Here is a 20,941-nt window from a genome sequence, read left to right on the forward strand (position 1 = left end):
AAGCCATCAGCATTTTTGATGAGCTTATATACTCTGAACTGTACCCTTTTCTTCATGAGATGTTTCATAAACAACTCATGTTCACCAAAGAAAACTTGGAAAGGAGAGTAAGAAGAAAAGTTGCCCACAATCTATCACCAAACCCAGTCATTGTCAGCATTTTGTGTATTTCCTTCTAATCTTTTCTGTATGCAGATTTTATTTTTGTTTTTCCTTTTCACTTGACAATCTGCCATTTGCATTTCCATGTCATTGTATAGCCTGATGCTAGTCTTTTAGGTTCTTACATTTATTCTTCTACCTTTGTCTTTAGTAATTTACCCTTTGTCTGTCTCCCATATGTGCTATTTGGCAGATTGTTCTCACCCAAGCTTTGCTGCCTTCTCTTTCCTGGGAATCACCTCTCATATTCTGAGTAACTATATTTAATGTCTTATAAATTTTTTCAACATTCCAGTGTGAGGCCATGGGATTGGATTCTTTTTCTCTGGATTTTCAGAAGTCTACTTTCCTATTCCCTGTCTTTCATTGTTTTCTTTCCTGTTAAAAAAAAAAGCAGGATGCTGCCCTCACCACTTTGCTGGTAGTCAGCACTCAGTAAATGGCCAGTTCTCATTCCCTCATCCATCTGTTCACTGCCATCTCAGCAGTTAGCCCTTCCTCATTGATTGGGCACAAATGTAGGCTCCTGCTTTGTTTTATTTTAAGCAGCGACATTGTCAGCAAGGTGAGGAAGCATTGAGCATTCTCCTTTGGCAATCTTCCATCAAATTTTGAGCTTAACAAGGTTTCCATCTCTAGTGGGCCTTGCCACAGTCGGTTTGGTTCTCTTTTGAGAATGAACTTTTCTTCCAGCTCATTGAAACGTTTGTCTTTGTAGTGATAATGGCTTTTGTATCTATACCTTCTTCTTTTGAACAGGACTGTTCATTGCCCATTTCTAGATGTGTATACCATCCTCTGTACATTAAAATAAAGCCCAGCCAGCATGGCTCAGTGGTTGAGCATCACCCTATGAACCAGGAGGTCACAGTTCGATTCCCAGTCAGGGCACATGCCCGGTTGCAGGCTCGATCCCTAGTGGGGGGCGTGTAGGAGGCAGCCGATCAACGATTCTCTCTCATCATTGATGTTTCTATCTCTCTCTTCCTCTCCCTTCCTCTCTCTCAAAATATCAATTTAAAAAAATTTTAAATAAAGAGTCTGAGGCCAGAAGTTTTATTCCTTACCATCGTTTGTTTTTAAGCTATTTCTGCAGGGTTGTGTTGTTGATTTTTTTTTTTTAATAAAAGCATTATAATGTTAGAACAGTGCTGTGATGCTCTTGGTATTTATTTATTTATTGCTTGTCTTATTTATGATTAAACCCTGTTATCAGGCCAACAAGTCTTCCACAGGTATTTTCCCTGGTCCGTTTTCTCTGCCGTCTCCAGGAGCTCTCCCTGTTGTTTGTTCCCTCCCTACTTCCCATGGGACCTTTTTCATCCACACTCATGGCTTGTAGCTCCAGGAACTGAAAAGGCTCCTGGTCTGACTCCTTCATCCCCACCTGGATGTCCATTGTGAACACCTGTCTCATTTGGGCCTTTGTTCACTGTTGCACCTCTCGTCACTAATAAGGATTTCCTGAGAGTCATAGGTCTTAATGGTATCTCCATCTTCATTATCTGGGTGGCAGGAAGCTATCACCTGATTTACCAGGTAGTCTGGACGCACCTACATGGGCTCCCCTTAAACCTTTTACTCTTCAAAATGACAAAACGAACATCTTTGTGTGAGCTACTGTGTGAACCCACATGAGGAGTAACTGCCTAAAGGGGACGTGCCAAATTACATTTATAATAGACACTTCCAGTTTGTCCTTCAGAGTGGCTGTGCCACGCCACAATCCCACCAGCAGAGGGAGGGGCTCTTTTCTCCACACTACCAACAATTGATAGTAAAATACATAAATTTAAAAAAATTCTAGTAATTGAAAAGTGGCATCTTGTTTTTGTATGTGTGTTTCTGATTGTGAGGTCAGCCATCTTTTCATATATTTATTGTATTTCCTGTTGTGTGAATTGTCTACTCATGTTCTTTGCCTGTTTTTATTTTAAGCTGTCATTTTCTCAGTATTTGTAGGATGTCCTTACTCTACTTTCCTTCTTTGCTTTATATCCAGGGGCAGCATCTCTTCTTTTTCAGAAATGGCTGAACTGTTTCATATTTTTCTTTGATAAATATTTAAAAACTGGTGACCCTGTGCATGGATTCGTGCACATTGAAAGGAAATTAATTAGAAGGTGGCTGGCAGGGCGGGACTGGGTGAGATGGGCTGGACACGCCCTGGAGCCAACCTCTCGTGGTCCCTCCCTGGTGTCTGTGGAGTGAGCAGGGTCCCTCTGGCAGGTGGGGTCTCTTGGCCTGGCCTGCAGGGATGGCCGAAACCTGCTCTGACATCCCCCGAGGGGTCCCGGAGTGTGAGAGGGCACTCTGCAAAGTTGCTGTCGTACAGGGTGTGGAACGCAAACGCAAGTTTGCGTTCAGGCCCGACAGTGCCCCAGCAACAACATAACCCACGGCTGAAGGTGAAATCGTGCAGTGCCGTGAGGAATTGGGCTCCCTCCTCTCTGGTTTCGGGGTGTGTCGTTTGAGAACCTCTGCTGCCAAGTCACTACAGCTTGGCAGCTCCTGCGTTGAGCGCCTGCCCCCTGGTGGTCAGTACGTGTCATAGCGACTGGATGGTCGGCCGGCCGGTCTGCCGGTTGCTTAGGCTTTTTTATATATATAGATTTTAGAATCAGCTTGCCTAGTTTAATGAAAAAGCCTATTGAATTTGGTATTGCTTTTAATTATTGCAGGTTAATTTGGGGAGAGGTATTGTGTATTTTATCAACATTAATTGTTTAATCTTTTTCAGCCAAAAGCCTGTTCTGAATTAAATAATTGATTTAATGCTGTTTGGTCTGTGATAAAAAAGCAAAATAGTGTACCTTGCTGTCATCTATCATTTTCTTTTAAAATAAATGTCATCTCTTTCAGCATATTTGTTTTCTAAACACATGTTACCTGAACTGTGTAATAGGGTGGAATGTGCAATAGTGGGTGGGAAAATTCTATCATCTTTTCTGTGTCCTGTGTTTTTAGCAATCCCCAAAGTGAGACTGGAGACAATCTACATTTGCGGAGTGGATGAGATGAGTACCCAGGATATCTTTTCCTATTTTAAAGAATACCCTCCAGCTCACATTGAATGGTTGGATGATACCTCCTGTAAGTATACCAAGTTTTCTGTTGAATATGTTTTTGCTTATGATTTTGAAATTGTTCTTGCCACCTCAGATGGTGAATAATTATGGCCCAGACTACTTGTCTGTGCCTAACTTCTGCCCTTAGCGTAGAAGAGAAAAAAAATCCCCGTTGATGAGAACCAGATACATTAACCAGTCTACCAAATTATACCCCGTGAGTATTTAAGTCAGACCAGGGCTTATAAAGCTGGTTGCTGGCATCTGAGCCCAGTGTACACAATTAAGGCCTCTTTAACTCCCACAATTTCCCAACAAAGGGGTGGATCCCGCTCTGTAGACTTGAGCTGAGGGCTGCGTTTTCAGGGCTTTAGACTTTGTCATTGCAACTTGCCATACAATGGATTATCCAGGGGCTGGCTCTGCCTCAGTGTCTCTAACCTAGAACTATATCAGAATCCCTGCCCTTTACCAGACTTCTCATCTCTGCTTGCTTTGGACTATGTTTTCTGGAATTTCACCTGCTTGCACTAACCTGTGAGTTGTTTAACTTGTGAGCCAACTGTAATTTTTACCTTGCCTCCCCACTCCAAGTCTGTTCTAATTCTGGTGACCACATTACTGGCTTCTTGTCTTGACTCACTTCTAGTCTGGCTTCACTTACTGCTAGCTTGCTGGCCTACCAGGTTATGCCTGTATAGCAGCCTGGTTTTTCTGGCTGCTTTCTTTAAAAGATATTGATTCAACATTTTCATTGAAATAAGAAGAAACATGACAGAGTAAACTATTTTTCTCCTGTTTTCTTTTTCCTTAACTTACATTTTCCAAATCAGGGTTGCCAAACCTTTTTTATAAAGGGCTGGGCTGTAAATGTTTTAGGCTTTGCAGATCATATCGTCTCTGTCATTTATTCAGCTCTGCTCTAAATAGCATGAAAGCAGCCATCGACAGTATGTAGTTGAATGAGCCTGGCTATTTTCTATAGAACTTTATTTTATAAAAACAGGCAGTGGAGCCAAAACCGGTTTGGCTCAGTGGATAGAGCGTCGGCCTGCGGACTGAAGGGTCCCAGGTTCGATTCCGGTCAAGGGCATGTACCTGGGTTGCGGGCACATCCCCAGTAGGAGATGTGCAGGAGGCAGCTGATCGATGCTTCTCTCTCATCGATGTTTCTAACTCTCTATCTCTCTCCCTTCCTCTCTGTAAAATATCAATAAAATATATTAAAAAAAAAACAAAAAAACAGGCAGTGGATGTGTAGTTTATTTTACATTAATTATACCTAAATAAATCAGGTACAAATATAAACAAATAAATGACAGATGATGGGCTGGATTTGACCTGCAGGTTTTAGTTTGCTAACCACTGCTCTAAGTCATTAAAACTAGGTAAGGGATATTGCAGTTGGAGGGACCCTTAGAATTATCCAGTTCAGCTACCTCATATTGTGCATCAGAAACCAAGAAACTGAGAAACAGAGAAGGGAAATTGCCCAAGGCCACATGGCCTGTCGTAACAAAGGTGAGACTCTTAGACCTCAACTCTGAGATATAAATACAGCAAATTCAATTAGTTGCTACAAAGCCAAGTGTCTGTTATGTCTCCATTGTATATATCCGTGATGGTACCATCATCAGTGGGTGGACATCATTTAAAAGCATATCTGGATGATAAGGAAGAGCATAGGGCTTCCCTGGAGGGGCAGTGGTATAGAGGACAATCCACATTTATTTGATAATTATCATCATCATCCTCATCAAGAACTAACACATAGCACTGTGTGCCAGGCAGTTTTATTATATAAACACTTTTTTGTGGAATCTTTGATCATTATTTTGTGGAACACGGTTGGGGAATGCAGGTCAAGGTCAATTTCATCAAAGAAGTTTTACTACTACTTCCTATTCTTTTCATTCATTGGTTTGTATATTTATTGCTCTCAATCTGTACCTAGATGAGGTTTAACAATGAATATGATGCAGTTTCTGCTCTTAGGAAACAACCATTTGGATGTGATATAATGTTTTATTTTACATTTTATTTTAGGTAATGTGGTTTGGCTGGATGAAATGACAGCCACACGAGCCCTTATCAATATGAGCTCTCTGCCAGACCTGGATAAGATAAGAAGCAGGGATGCCAATGAGGACAAGTCATCTGAGAAAAGCAAAAAAGGTAACTGAACACACAGGAGGGACTTTTGGGCTGAATGTCCTATATTTACTCAGTTGGTTTGGGTTTCTGTGCAAAGTGTTACATAGTATCTCATCACAAGTTACTTCTGAAATAGGCTTTGATGTTTTAGATCATTAGTAAATAGATGGAGAAAATAATCGAACTTTTAAATGATATGAGATGGGGTTATGTTAAAGTTCATCTTGTCCCTCACATTTAATTTTAGACAAGCAGGAAGACAGTTCAGATGATGAAGCTGAAGAAGGAGAAGTTGAAGATGAAAACTCAAGTGATGTAGAGGTTAGTAATAGGGAAAAGATACATATAAAAAACTGCTTGCTATGTTTTTATTTAAGGCTTAAAGACTTAGTAAGTTGCGTTCTTCCTCTGGCTCTCACCATTAGACTTCCTGAGGGTGCACCATACCCTTGGGGGTTTTTTTGTTTGTTTTTTAAAAAATATATTTTATTGATTTTTTACAGAGAGGAAGGGAGAGGGATAGAGAGTTAGAAACATCGATGGGAGAGAAACATCGATCAGCTGCCTCCTGCACACCCCCTACTGGGGATGTGCCCGCAACCAAGGTACATGCCCTTGACTAGAATCGAACCTGGGACCTTTCAGTCGGCAGGCTGATGCTCTATCCACTGAGCCAAACCAGTTAGGGCCAGACCCTTGGTTTTTAAGTTTGTGTGACTAATGAATGATTCATCTTGAGATCTTAGAATAGTACTCACGCTTCTATAAGAGAAAATGATTTTGTTAAGAAATACTTTGAAGTGTTACCTAATAAGTAAAATTAGGAAAAAGCAAGAAATGGCATATTTCCTAACAGATTATGTACTACTGTTGGAAAAATTAAAGTGTATTCATATAAAAATATGCATTATATAGCCTTAAGCCAAGCAAAGTGTTTGCTCTCTTGGAACCTACATTCTAGTGGAGAAGACAGAGAATACAGATATACAGGTATATAATATAATGTCAGGCAGTGATAATTGCCATGAGGAGAGTTAAGAAGGGTAAGTGGATAGAGAGTGATGGAAACCATTGTTTGACAAAGTGGTCAGGGAAGACCTCTGACTTAGAACTGGTGCTGTAATATTGAGAATGTTATTAAAGGCAGAATGCTTTCTTAATCAACGGTAACTTTGCTACTGAATAAAAGTGAAAATGGCTTTAATTTTTTATATTGAAATGCTCTTTTTTCTTAGTTGGAAACATTATCTCAGGTAGAAGAAGAGTCTCTGCTAAGAAACGATCTTCGTCCAGCTAATAAACTTGCTAAAGGAAATAAGTTATTCATGAGATTTGCTACAAAAGGTAAGTATGATATTTGCTATTGATTTTTACTATTAAAGTGATTATTGAGTGACATTAGATCAAGTAATCTCAAACTGTAATATTTTGTGCTTATGAAATGATGGCTTGCTGCCCGAGTTGGAATTTCAGACTTTGAAAGTAAATATTAACTATTTGTATTCTTTTGTGATTTCTGGCTAAAGTAAGTTATTTTCTGTTAAAACTGGTTTGGCCATGTGCGTTTCAGCCAATTTATCATCTGAACTATGAAAACCTTTTAAATTGTATATTTTTATTTATCACAGTAATAGCCTGTTGGACATTGTTCATGGTGCCCTTCAGGTCTGATTCTCTAAGGAATTAGGTCAAGTCTGTAATAATTTGTAAGGCTTTTTATACACAAATGATTTTCGGTGCACATTAAACCCCCACACGGTTTCTTTTTCATTGTTTGACAGTTAATTAGAAATGACCCTTCACGTTTGAATACTTCAATATGTATTCCTGAAGAATGAGGACTTTGTCTTACACAGAGCACACTTATCAAAATCGAGAAATTTAGCATTAATACACAATAATCCATAATCCACATTCAGATTTCATTAGTTGTTCCAAGAATTCCCCATTCTGTATATTAAACTTCCTGACACACAGTGAGTGCTGTGTGTAGCAGTTTTTGATGATGACGACGATGATCATTGTCAAATAAATTTGGACTTTCCTTTTACTACCCCCCCCCCCCCCCCCGGGGTCCACTCCAGACCGTGTTGAAGTACTCCATGTCTCCTCAGTCTCCCTGGATCTGGACCTGCTCCTCTGCTTTGTTTTCCTTGACTGAACCATTTCTTAAAGAGATAGGCTCATTATTTTATAGACAGCCCTTTGGTTGGGTCTTGTCTCGTGCCTCTTTCTGATTAAGGTGGTGCCTTTTAGGCAAGAATACCACAGAAGTGATATTGTGTTGTTTTCAGTGCCTCATATAGGAGGCACATGATAGCTTGTCCCATACCCAGGGATGGTACCTTTTATCACTTGGTTAAGGTAATGATCACCAGGTTTCTCTAAACTGTCAAGTTTCTATTTTTCCATTTGTGATTTTAAATTTGTGGAAAGATACTTTGAGATTATGTAAGTAGCCTATTGCTCATCAAGCTTTCATGCAGTAGCTTTCACACCCATTGACTTACTAACTCCATCGTTTCTTTATTAGTTGGCAGTCTGCTATAAGGAGGAGCTTTCCCTTTTACCCATTTATTTACTTACTTATATCAGTTTAGACTCATGGAGTTTTATTTTATTCATTGGGCTATCATCCATTGTTATCATTATCTTGATTCACGAATTGTCTTGGATTTGGCCAGTAGAGCCGCTTCCAGCTGTGTGCTTTTGACATGTCCCCATGATTCTTGGACCACTTTCTTTATGGCACACTAAAACATCTTGTTTTTCCAGACCCAACTTGTACTTTCCCTGCCTCTGATCTGGAACCAGCTGTTTCTCCTCGGGCCTGTGTTTTGTAGGGGCGCATACTAATCTGTGTGACTGAGTTTACCCAGCACTGATGCATTCACATGGGGCTGGTCCTTGGCAGTCAGTGCGTGCCCAAAGAGCTGTCCGAGTCCTTTATATGTACGTGTGAGCACTGACCACCTTTCTTTCCTATTAATGGACCTTTTAACCTGAAAAAGGGATCTTCTCTGCATTTACTGATTTGAGTGGTTGAGAACATTCTAGATATATGTATGGTACTTTAAGCCATTTTGAGGAAATCACGATAAACTGGAAAAAATAGTTTATCAAATATGTGGAATTATGTATAGTCTGCTTCTTTAATCCCGATTCTGTGTTATTGGTGTATTATCATTCAGAAATGAATATTAGTCCTAGCTGATTTGGCTCAGTGAATAGAGTGTTGGCCTGCAGACTGACGGGTCCCGGGTTCGATTCTGGTCATATGCCCAGGTTGCAGGCTTGATCCCCAGTGTGGGGCATGCAGGAGGCAGCCAGTCAATGATTCTCTCTCATCATTGATGTTTCTGTCTCGGTCCCTCTCTTTTCCTCTCTGAAATCAATAATATATATATATATATATATATATTTTAAAAAGGAATGAATATTACCTTTCAGGGGGCAGTGAAAATGCCACCTCAAAAGCCCATTTGAGCCTGAGCACTTATAACGGTTGAAGCTCTGTCATGCTTCTTCTTTTTTTTTTTTTTTTTAATATATTTTATTGATTTTTTACAGAGAGGAAGGGAGAGGGATAGAGAGTTAGAAACATCAATGAGAGAGAAACATCCATCAGCTGCCTCCTGCACACCCCCTACAGGGGATGTGCCCACAACCAAGGTACGTGCCCTTGACCGGAATCGAACCTGGGACCCTTCAGTCCGCAGGCCGATGCTCTATCCACTGAGCCAAACCGGTTAGGGCTGTCATGCTTCTTAGAACCTTATGTCTTGTATTGTTGGGGTTTTATCGGGGTATTTCCTCTATGAAGTATTTCCTCCTTGACAGCTGCTTCACCTCATTCATCTCTGCTTTGCTTCTCCCTCATGCTAACCCCCCCCCCCGCCCCCCCACCACCACACACACACAATGCCTTAGTGGGCACACAGAGAGGGAATGTTTGCAGTGCATCTTTCCCTTCTGTTGGCTGACTATGCTGACCTGACCCCAGCTATGCAAAACGGTCTTTCTTATTTATTTATTTTTAACTATTACACATTGTTTTCACACCCACAGGAAATCCTAGGTAACTGTTGTAATTAATTTTTAGATGACAAAAAAGAACTTGGAGCAGCCAGAAGAAGTCAGTATTACATGAAATATGGGAATCCAAATTACGGAGGCATGAAAGGAATTCTTAGTAATTCTTGGTGAGTCCAAAAGTATAAAACACAATGGTTAATCTTTCTGAATCCTGTAGTTGGTGTTCTGCAGTGGAATGTCAACATGTGTGGGCTCGAAGGAAGACAAGAGGGAAGAGTGCAAGATTCTTAACAGTGGTACAAGGTGTGAGAATACAGTGGGGCCTTGACTTATGAGTGTCCCGACTAAAGAGTTTTTCGAGATACGAGCCGTCTCTCGGCCGATTTTTTGCTTTGAGTTGCGAGCTAAAATTCAAGTTACAAGCCAGCTTCAGATACCCCACCGCTAGTTGGCACAGCGAATGTCACACTGAACGCCACAACATCAGCCCAGCATCACGTGTCTCACTCGTTCACTTTAATGATTTGACATACGAGTAATTTGAGTTACGAGCTCCGTCACGGAACGAATTAAACTCGTAAGTCAAGGCCCCACTATACTGAGTTTCAGTTTCATTTCAGGTGCACCTGACACTTTGTCACTGTGTAGTTGAAATTAACCAGTGGGTTTCATGGTCCTTCCTGTTGGTCTTTGATTATGTGCTTATTTTGGCAATGTTGCAGGAAGCGAAGATATCATTCCCGTCGCATTCAGCGGGATGTGATCAAGAAGAGAGCCATGATTGGGGATGATGTTGGCTTGACGTCCTATAAACATCGACATTCCGGTAGTTGCCTGCTCAGCTCTTGGGTAGACACATGTTTGGCTCCCGAAATCATATTTTTATTCTTAATACAGTCTTTTAAGGTTCCAAACTTTATCATCCTCTCTTCCTTGCCCTCACCCTCTGCCAACATATAGGAAAGTAAGTCAAGTCAGAGTTAATTTTAAATTGCCCGTACAAAGAGGTCAAATGGTTTTATAAAAGCTGTTCTAATAAAAAAGCCCAAATGTGACATAGGGAAAATGAAAATAAAACTATTCTTAAGAATCTAATTTTTTCTGTTTATGTCAAAAACTGCATGAAAAATTTTTTAAAAAAATGTTATCAGATGAGCTGATTTTATTGTTCTTTTATCTGAAAATGAAAAGAAGCTGCTATATCTAGTGTTTTATGCATATTGGCTTGTGCACATGAATGTCTCCAGAAAAATAGGATATCATGACTTGGTATTTTTTTTCTTTCTTCTCTTCTCATCTTTCTTTTTTTCTTTCTTTGCTTATTGTAAAAGAATCATTTTCATTATGTTTTATAAAGATTTGTTTTTTATTTTGAACATAAGTTGTGGGATCTTCCACATGCTTGGTAGAACTAGAACTAAGTCAACATACAAACATGGAATAACATGCATACACATTTATCATTGTAACAAGGACAGGGAGAGGTGACATCTGTACATTTTTATTTAATGTATATATAGAAAATTATATGTAAAATTTGCACTTTATGCAGTTACATTTTTCCAATTTCAGTTACGTTAAGATATTTAAGATATTTTGATCATGTAATCTTTATATTAAAGACATTAAAAAGAGAATTGCCCTTAATTCTAGCACTATAATATACTGACTTTCATTTTACATTTTTCCTATTTCGTTTCATAATATTATAATTTTTGTGAACATATATATATTCTATATTCAGCTTCTTCCACTACTTATATGTGCTTTTTCATGAACTTTAAAGTTACATTACTTCTGGTGATTATGGTTTATAAAGTCACTGTGACCCTTGAAGGAGCAAATACTGAACCTTTCAGTTTGCAGGCCGATGCTCTATCCTCTGAGCCAAACCAGTCAGGGCTAATACTGAACCTTTGAGAATCTGGTCATACCATTATGTCAGCTGATCAATATATATAACCTTGTCTTTCTGTTTAAAGACACTTTATTTTAATACATACATTTAATACAATCATCAGCATGAATTCACAGTCAACAGCACTATAACTCCTGCCTGAACAAAGCTGATATAATACACATATTTTCCTCTTAAGGCACATTACAGCCTCCTTACATTTAGGAACACTGGACAGTTTCCTACATTTAGGAAAACTGGACAGTTTTGGCATTACTACATAGTGAAATCACCAACAAACACCACATAACTGAAAGACATGGCACTCACTAGACTGCAGAAAGGACACTCATTTACAGTGTGAGGTGAGCAAGAAGAAAGCACTGCCTCGTTTGACCTCTGCTGGGAAGGTGCCTGTGTAGCGACTCTTATTTTGCCACTCTGCACGTGTCCGCTAATGGCCATGAAAGCACTGTGAGCGTTGATTTTGGAGCCAGAAATAAATTAGGCAAAATCAAAAATGCAGAATCTGTGAATAATGGCAGTTGACTGTATTTGAGATAATTTCATAATCCATGGGCTGCTAGATCATACTTGACCTAGCCGTTCTTCTGTTGTAGGTACCAGAATGGCACCAGATTGGCTCTGTTACAGATAATGCGGCAATAAAGTCTTGGGCATGGGAACCCTTTCTTTAAAGAAGTTAGTGAAGTAAATAGAAATTTAGACTTGTCATTGCTTTTCCTAATGTTTTTTGTTAAATTCCTTAGGACTAGTGAATGTTCCTGAGGAACCCATTGAAGAAGAGGAGGAGGAGGAGGAGGAGGAGGACCAGGACATGGATGCTGACGACAGGGTGGTAGTAGAGTACCATGAGGAGCTCCCAGCTCTCAAGCAGACCCGGGAGCGGAGCTCATCCAGGAGGTCCAGTGCCAGCAGCTCAGACTCCGATGAAATGGACTATGATCTAGAACTGAAAATGATTTCCACTCCTTCACCAAAGAAAAGCATGAAAATGACTATGTATGCTGATGAAGTGGAATCTCAGTTGAAAAATATTAGGTAAGATTATTTCTCCTTTCTGTCAGTGCTAGCTTTTAATTTGGTTTTAAATACTAATTAACTTCATTTTAATTCCTCTTAGTTTTATAATCACTTTATCTGTTCTAATTTTAGTCCTTTGTAGAGTTTGAATAAAAGTGTTTGATTTTTCCTCAAAATATACAAGAAGAGATCCTTGTGCCCTGGCCAGTTTGGCTCAGTGGATAGAGCGTCGGCCTGCGACTCAAGGGTCCCGGGTTCGATTCTGGCCAAGGGCATGTACCTTGGTTGCGGTCACATACCCAGTAGGGAGTGTGCAGGAGGCAGCTGATCGATGTTTCTCTCTCATCGATGTTTCTGACTCTCTATTCCTCTCCCTTCCTCTCTGTAAAAAAATCAATAAAATGTATTATTAAAAAAAAAAAAAAAAAAGAAGAAGAGATCCTTGTTATAGACAGTATAAAAGGTAAAAATCACCTGTATAGTCATCCTCTCCTGAGAGAAGGACTGTTAGCAGCTGGGTGAATAACCTTCCCGCTAGTTTCATGCATACACATAACACATGGAGAAATTATAGACATAGTTGTACAAAAGTGAAGTTACGCTATATTGTTTTGCAGTATGCTTTTTCCATTTAATATGTTATAGAGATCCACTGTTTTTTCAGCTGTATGTAATCCATTGTTTGAAAGTATCATGGTTTATTTAACCCAATCTCTTATTGATGGACACTTAGGTTTCTATTTTCTTACTATCTCATTAATAAATAAATTCCTTAAATTACAATTATTGCACAAAAAATATATGTGGTATGCGAAATTTCATTCCAGAAAGGTTTTATTCACTCACATTTTCACCTGTTACCTACATACTCATCAATGTTAGATATTATAACTTTCTAAATTTTGCTAATTTTATGGACCAAAAAAATAGTTGTTTTCTTTTAATCCTCACCAAGGATATTTTTTTCCATAGATTGCTAGAGAGTGGAAGGGAGAGAGTAGAAGAGAGGAGGGAGAGGGAGAGGGAGAGAAACATCAACATGAGAGACACACATCGATTGGTTGCTCCTTTATGAGCCCCTGCCTGGGTTGATGAACTTGCAACCAAGGTACGTGCCCTTGACCGGGAATTGAACCCGGGATCCTTTGGTCCACAGGCTGACACTCTAACCACTGAGCAACCAACCAGGACAAAGACAGTTATTTGAATGTGCTTTTCTTTGATGACTAGTGGGGATGAGGATGAGCATATTCCTGAGGGCAGACAGCATATGCACAACTCAGAGGGTTGGAATCTAGGGGTGCTCTCCCTAACTGTTCTTGGTAGTGTATTTGGGGAAAGGAAGGTACCATTCAAGCTGGTTTGTATGGCTTAGTTCACATCCTTATTTTTAGTTTTCACAGAACTTTGTAAAGACAAATGCTTCCAAAATCGTGCTGGTTCCTAGCATGGTAGTAGATGTCTTTGACGGAGAAGTCAGCCCTAAAGAAAGGGATTGCAGACTGTTGTATCTTGTCTACAGCCTGGGGGAGCAGAGGCCTCTCAGTGTTCATCCCAGAAGGAGACTCATAGTTACATGCTCGTGATGGCTTACAGATATCAGGTGTGGGAACCTCGGAACCTGCTCACCTGGCTGGTCTCTTTACATCAGGCTGATCATGATTTTTGAAAATAAATAATTATCAGTGTGTAGCCTTTGTAAGTGAATGTTAGATTAGATTGGGTTTTAATTGTTTCCAGAGAAGTATGTGAGATTGTTGGGTGGGCTTTTTCCCATAGTTGAAGTGGTTAGCTGTGTCTTTTTTTTTTTTTTTTCCCAAGGAACTCCATGAGGTCAGATACTATATCAACAAGCAATATCAAAAACCGAATCGGTAACAAATTGCCACCTGAGAAATTTGCAGACGTCCGACATTTATTAGATGAGAAACGTCAGCACACACGCCCACGGCCGTCAGGCAGCAGCACTGCTTCAGGTACTGGTGGTCAGCTCTGGTTCTGGGCTTCGTTCTGAGCTCCGGAAGGCAGACGGGCAGGGATAGGTTTTTAGATTAAATGGTGTCATTTGTGGACGGATTTAGTTGTTCTGGTTCATTACTTCTAAATTTTGGGTTAGGCATTGGTTTTTAGGACATGAAAAATCCGACTTTTTAATACTAGCTTTCAGTATTTTTGAACCTTATGATTATTTTACTATGTATGTCATTGGTGTTTTTTAAAATATATTTTTATTGACTTCAGAGAGGAAGGGAGAGGGGGAGAGAGACAGAAACATCAATGTTGAGAGAGAATCTGATCGTCTGCCTCCTGCAAGCCTCATACTGGGTATCAAGCCCACAACCTGGGCATATGCCCTGACTGGAAATCGAACCATGATCTCCTGGTTTATAGGTTGACACTCAACCACTGAACCATGGTGGCTGGGCAATCATTGGTATTTTTTATATGTCAGGGTAATAGAAATTGTTGTAGAAATGGTTAAGGATTTGGACTAGACAGGCGTGTAGCGGATGCTCGGCCATGCCTACTGTGTGCCAGGCCCTGGGCTAGGTGCTGGGAGTGTTCGAAGTCTTCAGAGGGGATGCAGAATCATCCTAGAACTTTGATGGGGAAACACGAGTGCACATTCCCCCGAAAGCAGAGTGGAGGAAGTGCTCTGATAGTCCTGTGAGCAGTGGACTGTGGGAGCAGAGAGGGAGCTGGATCTCCTGGCAGAATTGTGGAAGGCTCCTTAGAGAATGTGGGGAGAGAATAGGATCTCAGTTGGCAAATACAGTTTTTTGAGGAAGTAACCTGATTTTATATCTATTTTAGAAAGATAACTTAGGAGCAGAGTGAGGTCGGGTATAGAGTTAAGTAAATAACAAAGGCCTGAACTAGGTCAGAGACCACAGAGACAGTGGACGAGAATGTCACACGTGAAGGAAGAAGACTCGGCACTGGGATGCGAGGGAGGAAAGGAGAGAAGCCAAGGGACCCAGGTCAGTGGGACGGGGATGATGGGGTGCTGTTCTCCGAGAATAAGCAAGGTGCGGAAGAGCCCATTGCTAATAAAGGTGGTTTTGTTGTTGCTGTTATGGTGTTACTGTTAGAAGGAACTCAGGAGGAAAGTCAGATTTTGGGGGTGGGAGGGGGTATAGAGGAAGAACAAATTTGATTTGGGACATCTTCCCTTAATCCTTTGCTTTTCACCATTCTCATTACATTTATTGTTAAGTGTAATAAGTTTATTGAGAACTTATATGTTCAAAGATTGTGGCTTCTGCCCTCGGCTTTTGCAATATTGCTTGTTAACTAAAATGTTTGTAAATCATTTGGTCTGCTTGGTTCTACTTAAAAAGAAAAAAAAAGACAGTTGATTTTGCCACAGAAATTCCTTTCTGGAGCAGTCAGCTGAGAACCCTTACATCTGATTTTTCCTAAGGAAATCTAGATTACATACAGTATCGATTTTCAACTGGTCCTGATGATTTAGTCAGGGCACTGACCTCTTTTCTCTTAGATTGTCAAATAAAAGAATGACAACAGCCAACATGTTGTCCCATGTGGATGAATCAAAATTATACCTTTTTTTGGCCTGCCACAGAACTTTAGTAATTAGTTTATGTGTGCCATGAGATGCAAAAGGTTGAAAATCACTGGCATGGAGAGAAGATGTTGAGAAGTTTGAGTGTGTTGGCCCTTTGTCCTCACTCGGGGAGATCTGGACCAGGTCCTGTAAGGATCCCAGGTTGACAGTACAGATAGCAAAGCACACACACTTGGTAACAGTAGTACTTTTCTTTCCTAGATATACGCCAGCGGTTAGGAAAAAGACCACATTCTCCAGAAAAGGCTTGTAACCCTGTCGTTCGGAGAGAGCCCTTTTCTGATGTTCATAGTAGGCTAGGTGTTCCCAGGCAAGACACTAAAGGCCTCTATTCTGATACTCGGGAGAAGAAATCAGGTTGGTAACACTTAAAACTGATGGGGATGGCAATTGGGTAAGAAGAGCAAGGACAATGGGTAAAGCATCGAAATACTTTGTTAGTAGAGGCAGTAAATAGCAGGTGCCAAAAATATTTTTTCTCTTTCATAATAGTTGTAATAACGACAACAACAATAATAATGGTAGTAATATGGAAATTTTAGTAAATAGATAAAGACCCATCCCTGGTTCTTTCAGTTTAGCACAAATATTTTAGTTTCATGTATGCCATTCCAGTCTTTGTCCATATACATATCCTACCTTTTCATATAGTGTTTTACCATAGTCACTTTTCTACATGGTTAAATTCTTTTTTTTTTTAATATATTTTATTGATTTTTTACAGAGAGGAAGGGAGAGGGAGAGGGATAGAGAATTAGAAACATCGATTCAGCTGCCTCTTGCACGCTTCCTACTGGGGATGTGCCTGCAACCCAGGTACATGCCCTTGACCGAAATTGAACCTGGGACCCTTCAGTCCGCAGGCCGACGCACTATCCGCTGAGCCAAACCAGCTAGGGCGGGTTAAATTCTTTATAAATAAAACTTAATTGCCTTATAGTGTGGCTATACTATGAAATTCTAAACACATATTTCTCTATTATTAGATATTGATAAAGTATATTTTTAAAATATAATGGAGGGTGGGCAGAATCTCTAAAATTAATTTGCAGTGTTGCAGGCTCATCAGTTTGTAGAGCGTTATAGCTGGGATGATCTGGGGATGGCCCACTCCTGGCAGAATGCAGCTGTGCACAGGGTGGTGCGTTTCACCAGGGAGGGGGCAGGTGTAGCACAGACTCCCCGGTAATTCTAAAATGCTTAGCATGGAGGCCATGTTCCCTGTCTGTGAGAATCTCCCCTTGGGTCCAGATCCCTCAGTTTGCAGGCAGGGGATGCAGCCAGGGAGATGAGATTACCTGTGCAAGGCTGCACAGTGGTTGCAGGTGCCACAGACCCTCCTCCCTCACCCCCACCACCACTGTTCCCTGCTCATCAGGTGTTGGCAGTACCCCTGCTTCCTCAGCATTGACTACCAAAACTAAAATGCCTTCTCGTTCAAACAGGTAGTTTATGGACTCGCTTAGGATCTGCATCCAAGACCAAAGAAAAGAACACGAAGAAAGTGGATCGTAGGGCCCCTGGCACTGAGGAAGATGACTCCGAGCTGCAAAGGGCATGGGGGGCTCTGATTAAGGAGAAAGAACAGTCTCGCCAAAAGAAGAGCCGGTTAGATAACTTACCATCTCTCCAGATTGAAGTTAGTCGGGAAAGCAGCTCTGGTTCAGAGGCAGAGTCCTGAATGCCCTTGGGGCCGATGGCAGCTGCCCTAAAGCCTGACATTCTTGCGCAGGGTGGGTGCACAGTAGGAACCTCCCCTGCAGGAGTTGGTGCCCCTCCCGCTTTACTCACAGAGTCACCCTCAGCTCTTGCTGCTTTAGCAAGAGCTCTTAAGAATGTGACGTGTTTGAAGGGCACCTGTCGATCTTTTGCTGCAGTTATAGTTCTGGGCCCTCGATTTTTTTCCTACCACTCCACAAGCTTTACCCTTTGAGAAAAAGGCAGCCCTCCAGATTTTGTAGATGTTTTTCTTAATATTTTTAACATTGTGTCTCTTAAAAAAAAAATGTTTTACACAGTTCATCCAAAGAGCAGAGAACTGAACTTCTCACTATTGCCTTGGCCCTGACAGCTGTTACCAGCACCCTTTTCCCAAGAAAAGTCAATTCCCAGGTGCTTATTGGACAGCCTTCGAGGGGGAAGATGAGGGAAGCTGCCAGCTCACTCTTCCAGGACCCTAGTGTGGGGGCCGAATCTCATGGACCTGACCTCAGAGGTGCACCAGTGCTGCCCAGGTAGATCACAGACACAGCGTCGGTCGTGCTTCCGTTCCTCCTGGAGATACCTGTTAGGGACCTCTTGTTAGCACTCGGCTTGCCGTGAAGATCAAGTTCAGTACTGGGGGATTTTTAGGAACAAAAAACTGTGACTTCTGGATTTGGGATGGATTTTTTTGTGCTAGGGGTGGGGTCATGGGGTACTGTTGAACAATTTCTAAGTCTGTATTATGTTTAAAAAATATTAATGATTTAAGGTTTAAATTTTTAATTTTTATATGTGAAAATACTTCCTGTTGGCTACCAGGGAAGCTCAAGTGGTGTCTAATGTGCTGTTAAATATATATTATATACTTTGGAAGAAGGCAAAGAGAGGAGTCTCATTATTTTTAAATGATCCTACTTGTATTGTCTGTTGTACATAGAGTTCAGCTTGCCTTTGGCCACTGTAGGAAAACATCCACCCATCTGAGATGGGGTTCTGTTGTTCATTATCCCTTTAGAAGTAACGCATTGACCTTTTTTCTGACACCTGGAGACATCTTCCAAACTGGCAAATGACATAGTTATAGAAATTTTGTTCATTTATTTCTAATTTTAGTTCGATTATTTTAACTAAAGGGCAGTAGATTAGTTTGTTTTCATGTCTGATTTTTATTTTGAATTATTTAATGTTTGCATTCCTCTGCAGCTTAAAAAGGGTGTTTCACTTCAGTTCACCAGCACCTGGGAGTTAGGGATAGTGAAGCCTTGTCCCTTTTGTGATGTCACAACTCTCCACCTTCCGGGAGCGTCCCAGTCCCCGGTGCAGCCCTGCATTCTAGAGCTCCTCCCTGTCTTGTGGCTGAGTTCATTAGTGTTCCCTGGAGAGCTGATCGAGTGCAGACACTGTTGTTAATCAAGTAAAGGACTGCAGCAAAGCCTGCACTGTCTGTATTTTGTTGCTTGACCTGCTTTTTTCTCTCCCTTTAGAAAGATTAGAACAGGCCCATGATACGTTTCACCTTCCTAATAGGATTCTAGGAAAGAGATAGTTTAGGCTTCTCTGCCGGTTGAGACCTAAGGTTTCTAAGGCTCCTCAGCTCTCTTGCTCTTTGAAGCACCCTGAGCCACGTTCTTGAGGGCTTGGGAGTTGATGGAGTGAGAACCCCTGGCTGTGTTCCATGACCTGGGCCTTGGTTTCCCCATTTAGCAAATGAATGGGCTGGAACCAGAGCTTCTGGCTTTGTTGGTGTGTCTCAGTGGTGTTTGACTTTTTGCCCCAGTATGGCTGCAGTAAGCTGGCCAGCACTGGTTTCTGTTGCAGGCGGGGGAAGGGTCAAGGAGTCAACTGAGGTTGTGCATGAGGTTGTGGACAGGGACTACCCCCATCCATTCCAGTCTCTGGGTGGGACAGAGTCTTTGTGGCCAGGGTCCCAACTGACACGGTCTCTGTAGTTTCAGAAAGTGCCCCCTCCTAGGATTTCCTTTGGGTTTCCCCGCAGCGGTGCAGGCCCATCTGTCCCAGGGCCTTTTGGTCCTCCCAGTCTCCGGTAGAGACCAGGGAAGACTTTCAGGTGAGTGGTGGTTTGTAGTCAAAACCGGGTCTTTGACTTAGCCAAGGAAAGTGCCCACTTTAGCAGCTTGGCAATTCTCACAAACACACAGAACCCAGAAAAGGATCTTCAAAGATTTTCAGTGTGTTTCTGAAAGTTAGTGGTCTCAACCTCTCTTGCTCTCCAGCCTGTACTCAGATACTCCGATTGTGCAATATCTTAGGCGTGCCCCGAGTGCCCAGGCCCTTCCTTTGGAGTGTGGGAGTGAAAATGGGCAGCCAGGACAGTCCCCTGGCTGGAGCTCAGTGGGCTTTTACACAGAGCACTTCATGGACGTGGGCCGCAGGACTACGCACTTTTCAGATTTCTCTTCGTCTTTATACGTACCAGATTTTAAATACATTTTTGCTGCTTGATAATGATTAGATACCTCATTTCTGTTTCCCACTCTACCTCTAGGGAGAGGTACCAGCTACCCAGGGGAACTTGCAGAGGCTCCACAGATGTACACTCTCCTCATCTGGCCTCGTCTAGTTCATTCCTTGAATCCCTCCCCAAAGTTCAACCACTGTCTCCCGCTCCATCTCCATAGCAGCTCCTCACTGGTCTCTGCCCCATCTCTCCCTCTCTCTTCTGCACCATACCCAGGATGAACTCTTGTTGTTAGCAGTTTATTGACATATAATTTATGTATTGTGCATGTCAGTGGCTTTCTGTATAGTCACAGAGAAGTGCAGCCGTTGTCATAATCAATTTTAGAACATTGCGTCACTAAAAAGAAACCTTGTACATTAGCAGTCACTCCTCATTCCCTGTCCCCCTCCCCCCAGCAACCACTGTTTCTGTTGCTATGGATTTGCCTATTCTGCACATTTCCTATAAATGGAATCATACACTTTGTATGATTCGTGACTGGCTTCTTTCATTAAACATATTTTCAAGTTTCATCCATGTTGTAGCATGTATCAGTACTTTATTTCCTTCTGTTGCTGAATAATATTCCATTTTATGGCTATACCACACTTTTATCTATTCACCTGTTAATGGACATTTGGGTTGTTTCTGCTTTGAGACTATTCTGAATAGTGCTCCTATGAACATTTATGTACAAGTTTTATGTGGACATATGTTTTCATTACTCTTGGGTTATATACCTAGAAGTGGGATTGCTGGGTCATATTGCAACTCTCTGTCTTTAACCTTTTGGAGAACTGCTAGGCTGTTTTCCCAAGTGGTTGCAT

The 20,941-nt window shown here is 41.3% G+C and overlaps 1 protein-coding gene across 10 annotated transcripts in view; it reads left to right on the forward strand.

Moving 5' to 3' along the window:
• The window catches only part of NCBP3 (nuclear cap binding subunit 3), a 30,459-nt gene extending 9,841 nt beyond the window's left edge, over positions 1-20,618 (forward strand). Inside the window, exons 4-15 of one of the 10 annotated variants that reach the window (XR_004972955.1) lie at positions 3,130-3,255; positions 5,277-5,405; positions 5,632-5,705; positions 6,620-6,728; positions 9,487-9,586; positions 10,142-10,245; positions 12,087-12,378; positions 14,182-14,336; positions 16,151-16,306; positions 17,395-17,557; positions 18,021-18,183; positions 20,160-20,297. Coding sequence is in view for 8 of the 10 variants with exons in the window: in XM_036341292.1 (XP_036197185.1) it covers positions 3,130-3,255; positions 5,277-5,405; positions 5,632-5,705; positions 6,620-6,728; positions 9,487-9,586; positions 10,142-10,245; positions 12,087-12,378; positions 14,182-14,336; positions 16,151-16,306; positions 17,395-17,557; positions 17,968-18,183; positions 20,160-20,292 (1,757 nt within the window). In the remaining 2 variants the exon portion in view is untranslated. Of the gene's footprint in view, positions 1-3,129; positions 3,256-5,276; positions 5,406-5,629; positions 5,706-6,619; positions 6,729-9,486; positions 9,587-10,141; positions 10,246-12,086; positions 12,379-14,181; positions 14,337-16,150; positions 16,307-17,394; positions 18,536-20,159 lie in introns of those variants that run through there. The other 9 variants (XM_036341292.1, XM_036341298.1, XM_036341300.1 and 6 more) reach the window with 9 other exon arrangements.
• Positions 20,619-20,941: the final 323 nt, after the last annotated feature.

This window comes from Myotis myotis, unplaced genomic scaffold (assembly GCF_014108235.1).
Source record: "Myotis myotis isolate mMyoMyo1 unplaced genomic scaffold, mMyoMyo1.p scaffold_m19_p_17, whole genome shotgun sequence".
Classification (NCBI taxonomy): Eukaryota; Metazoa; Chordata; class Mammalia; order Chiroptera; family Vespertilionidae; genus Myotis; species Myotis myotis.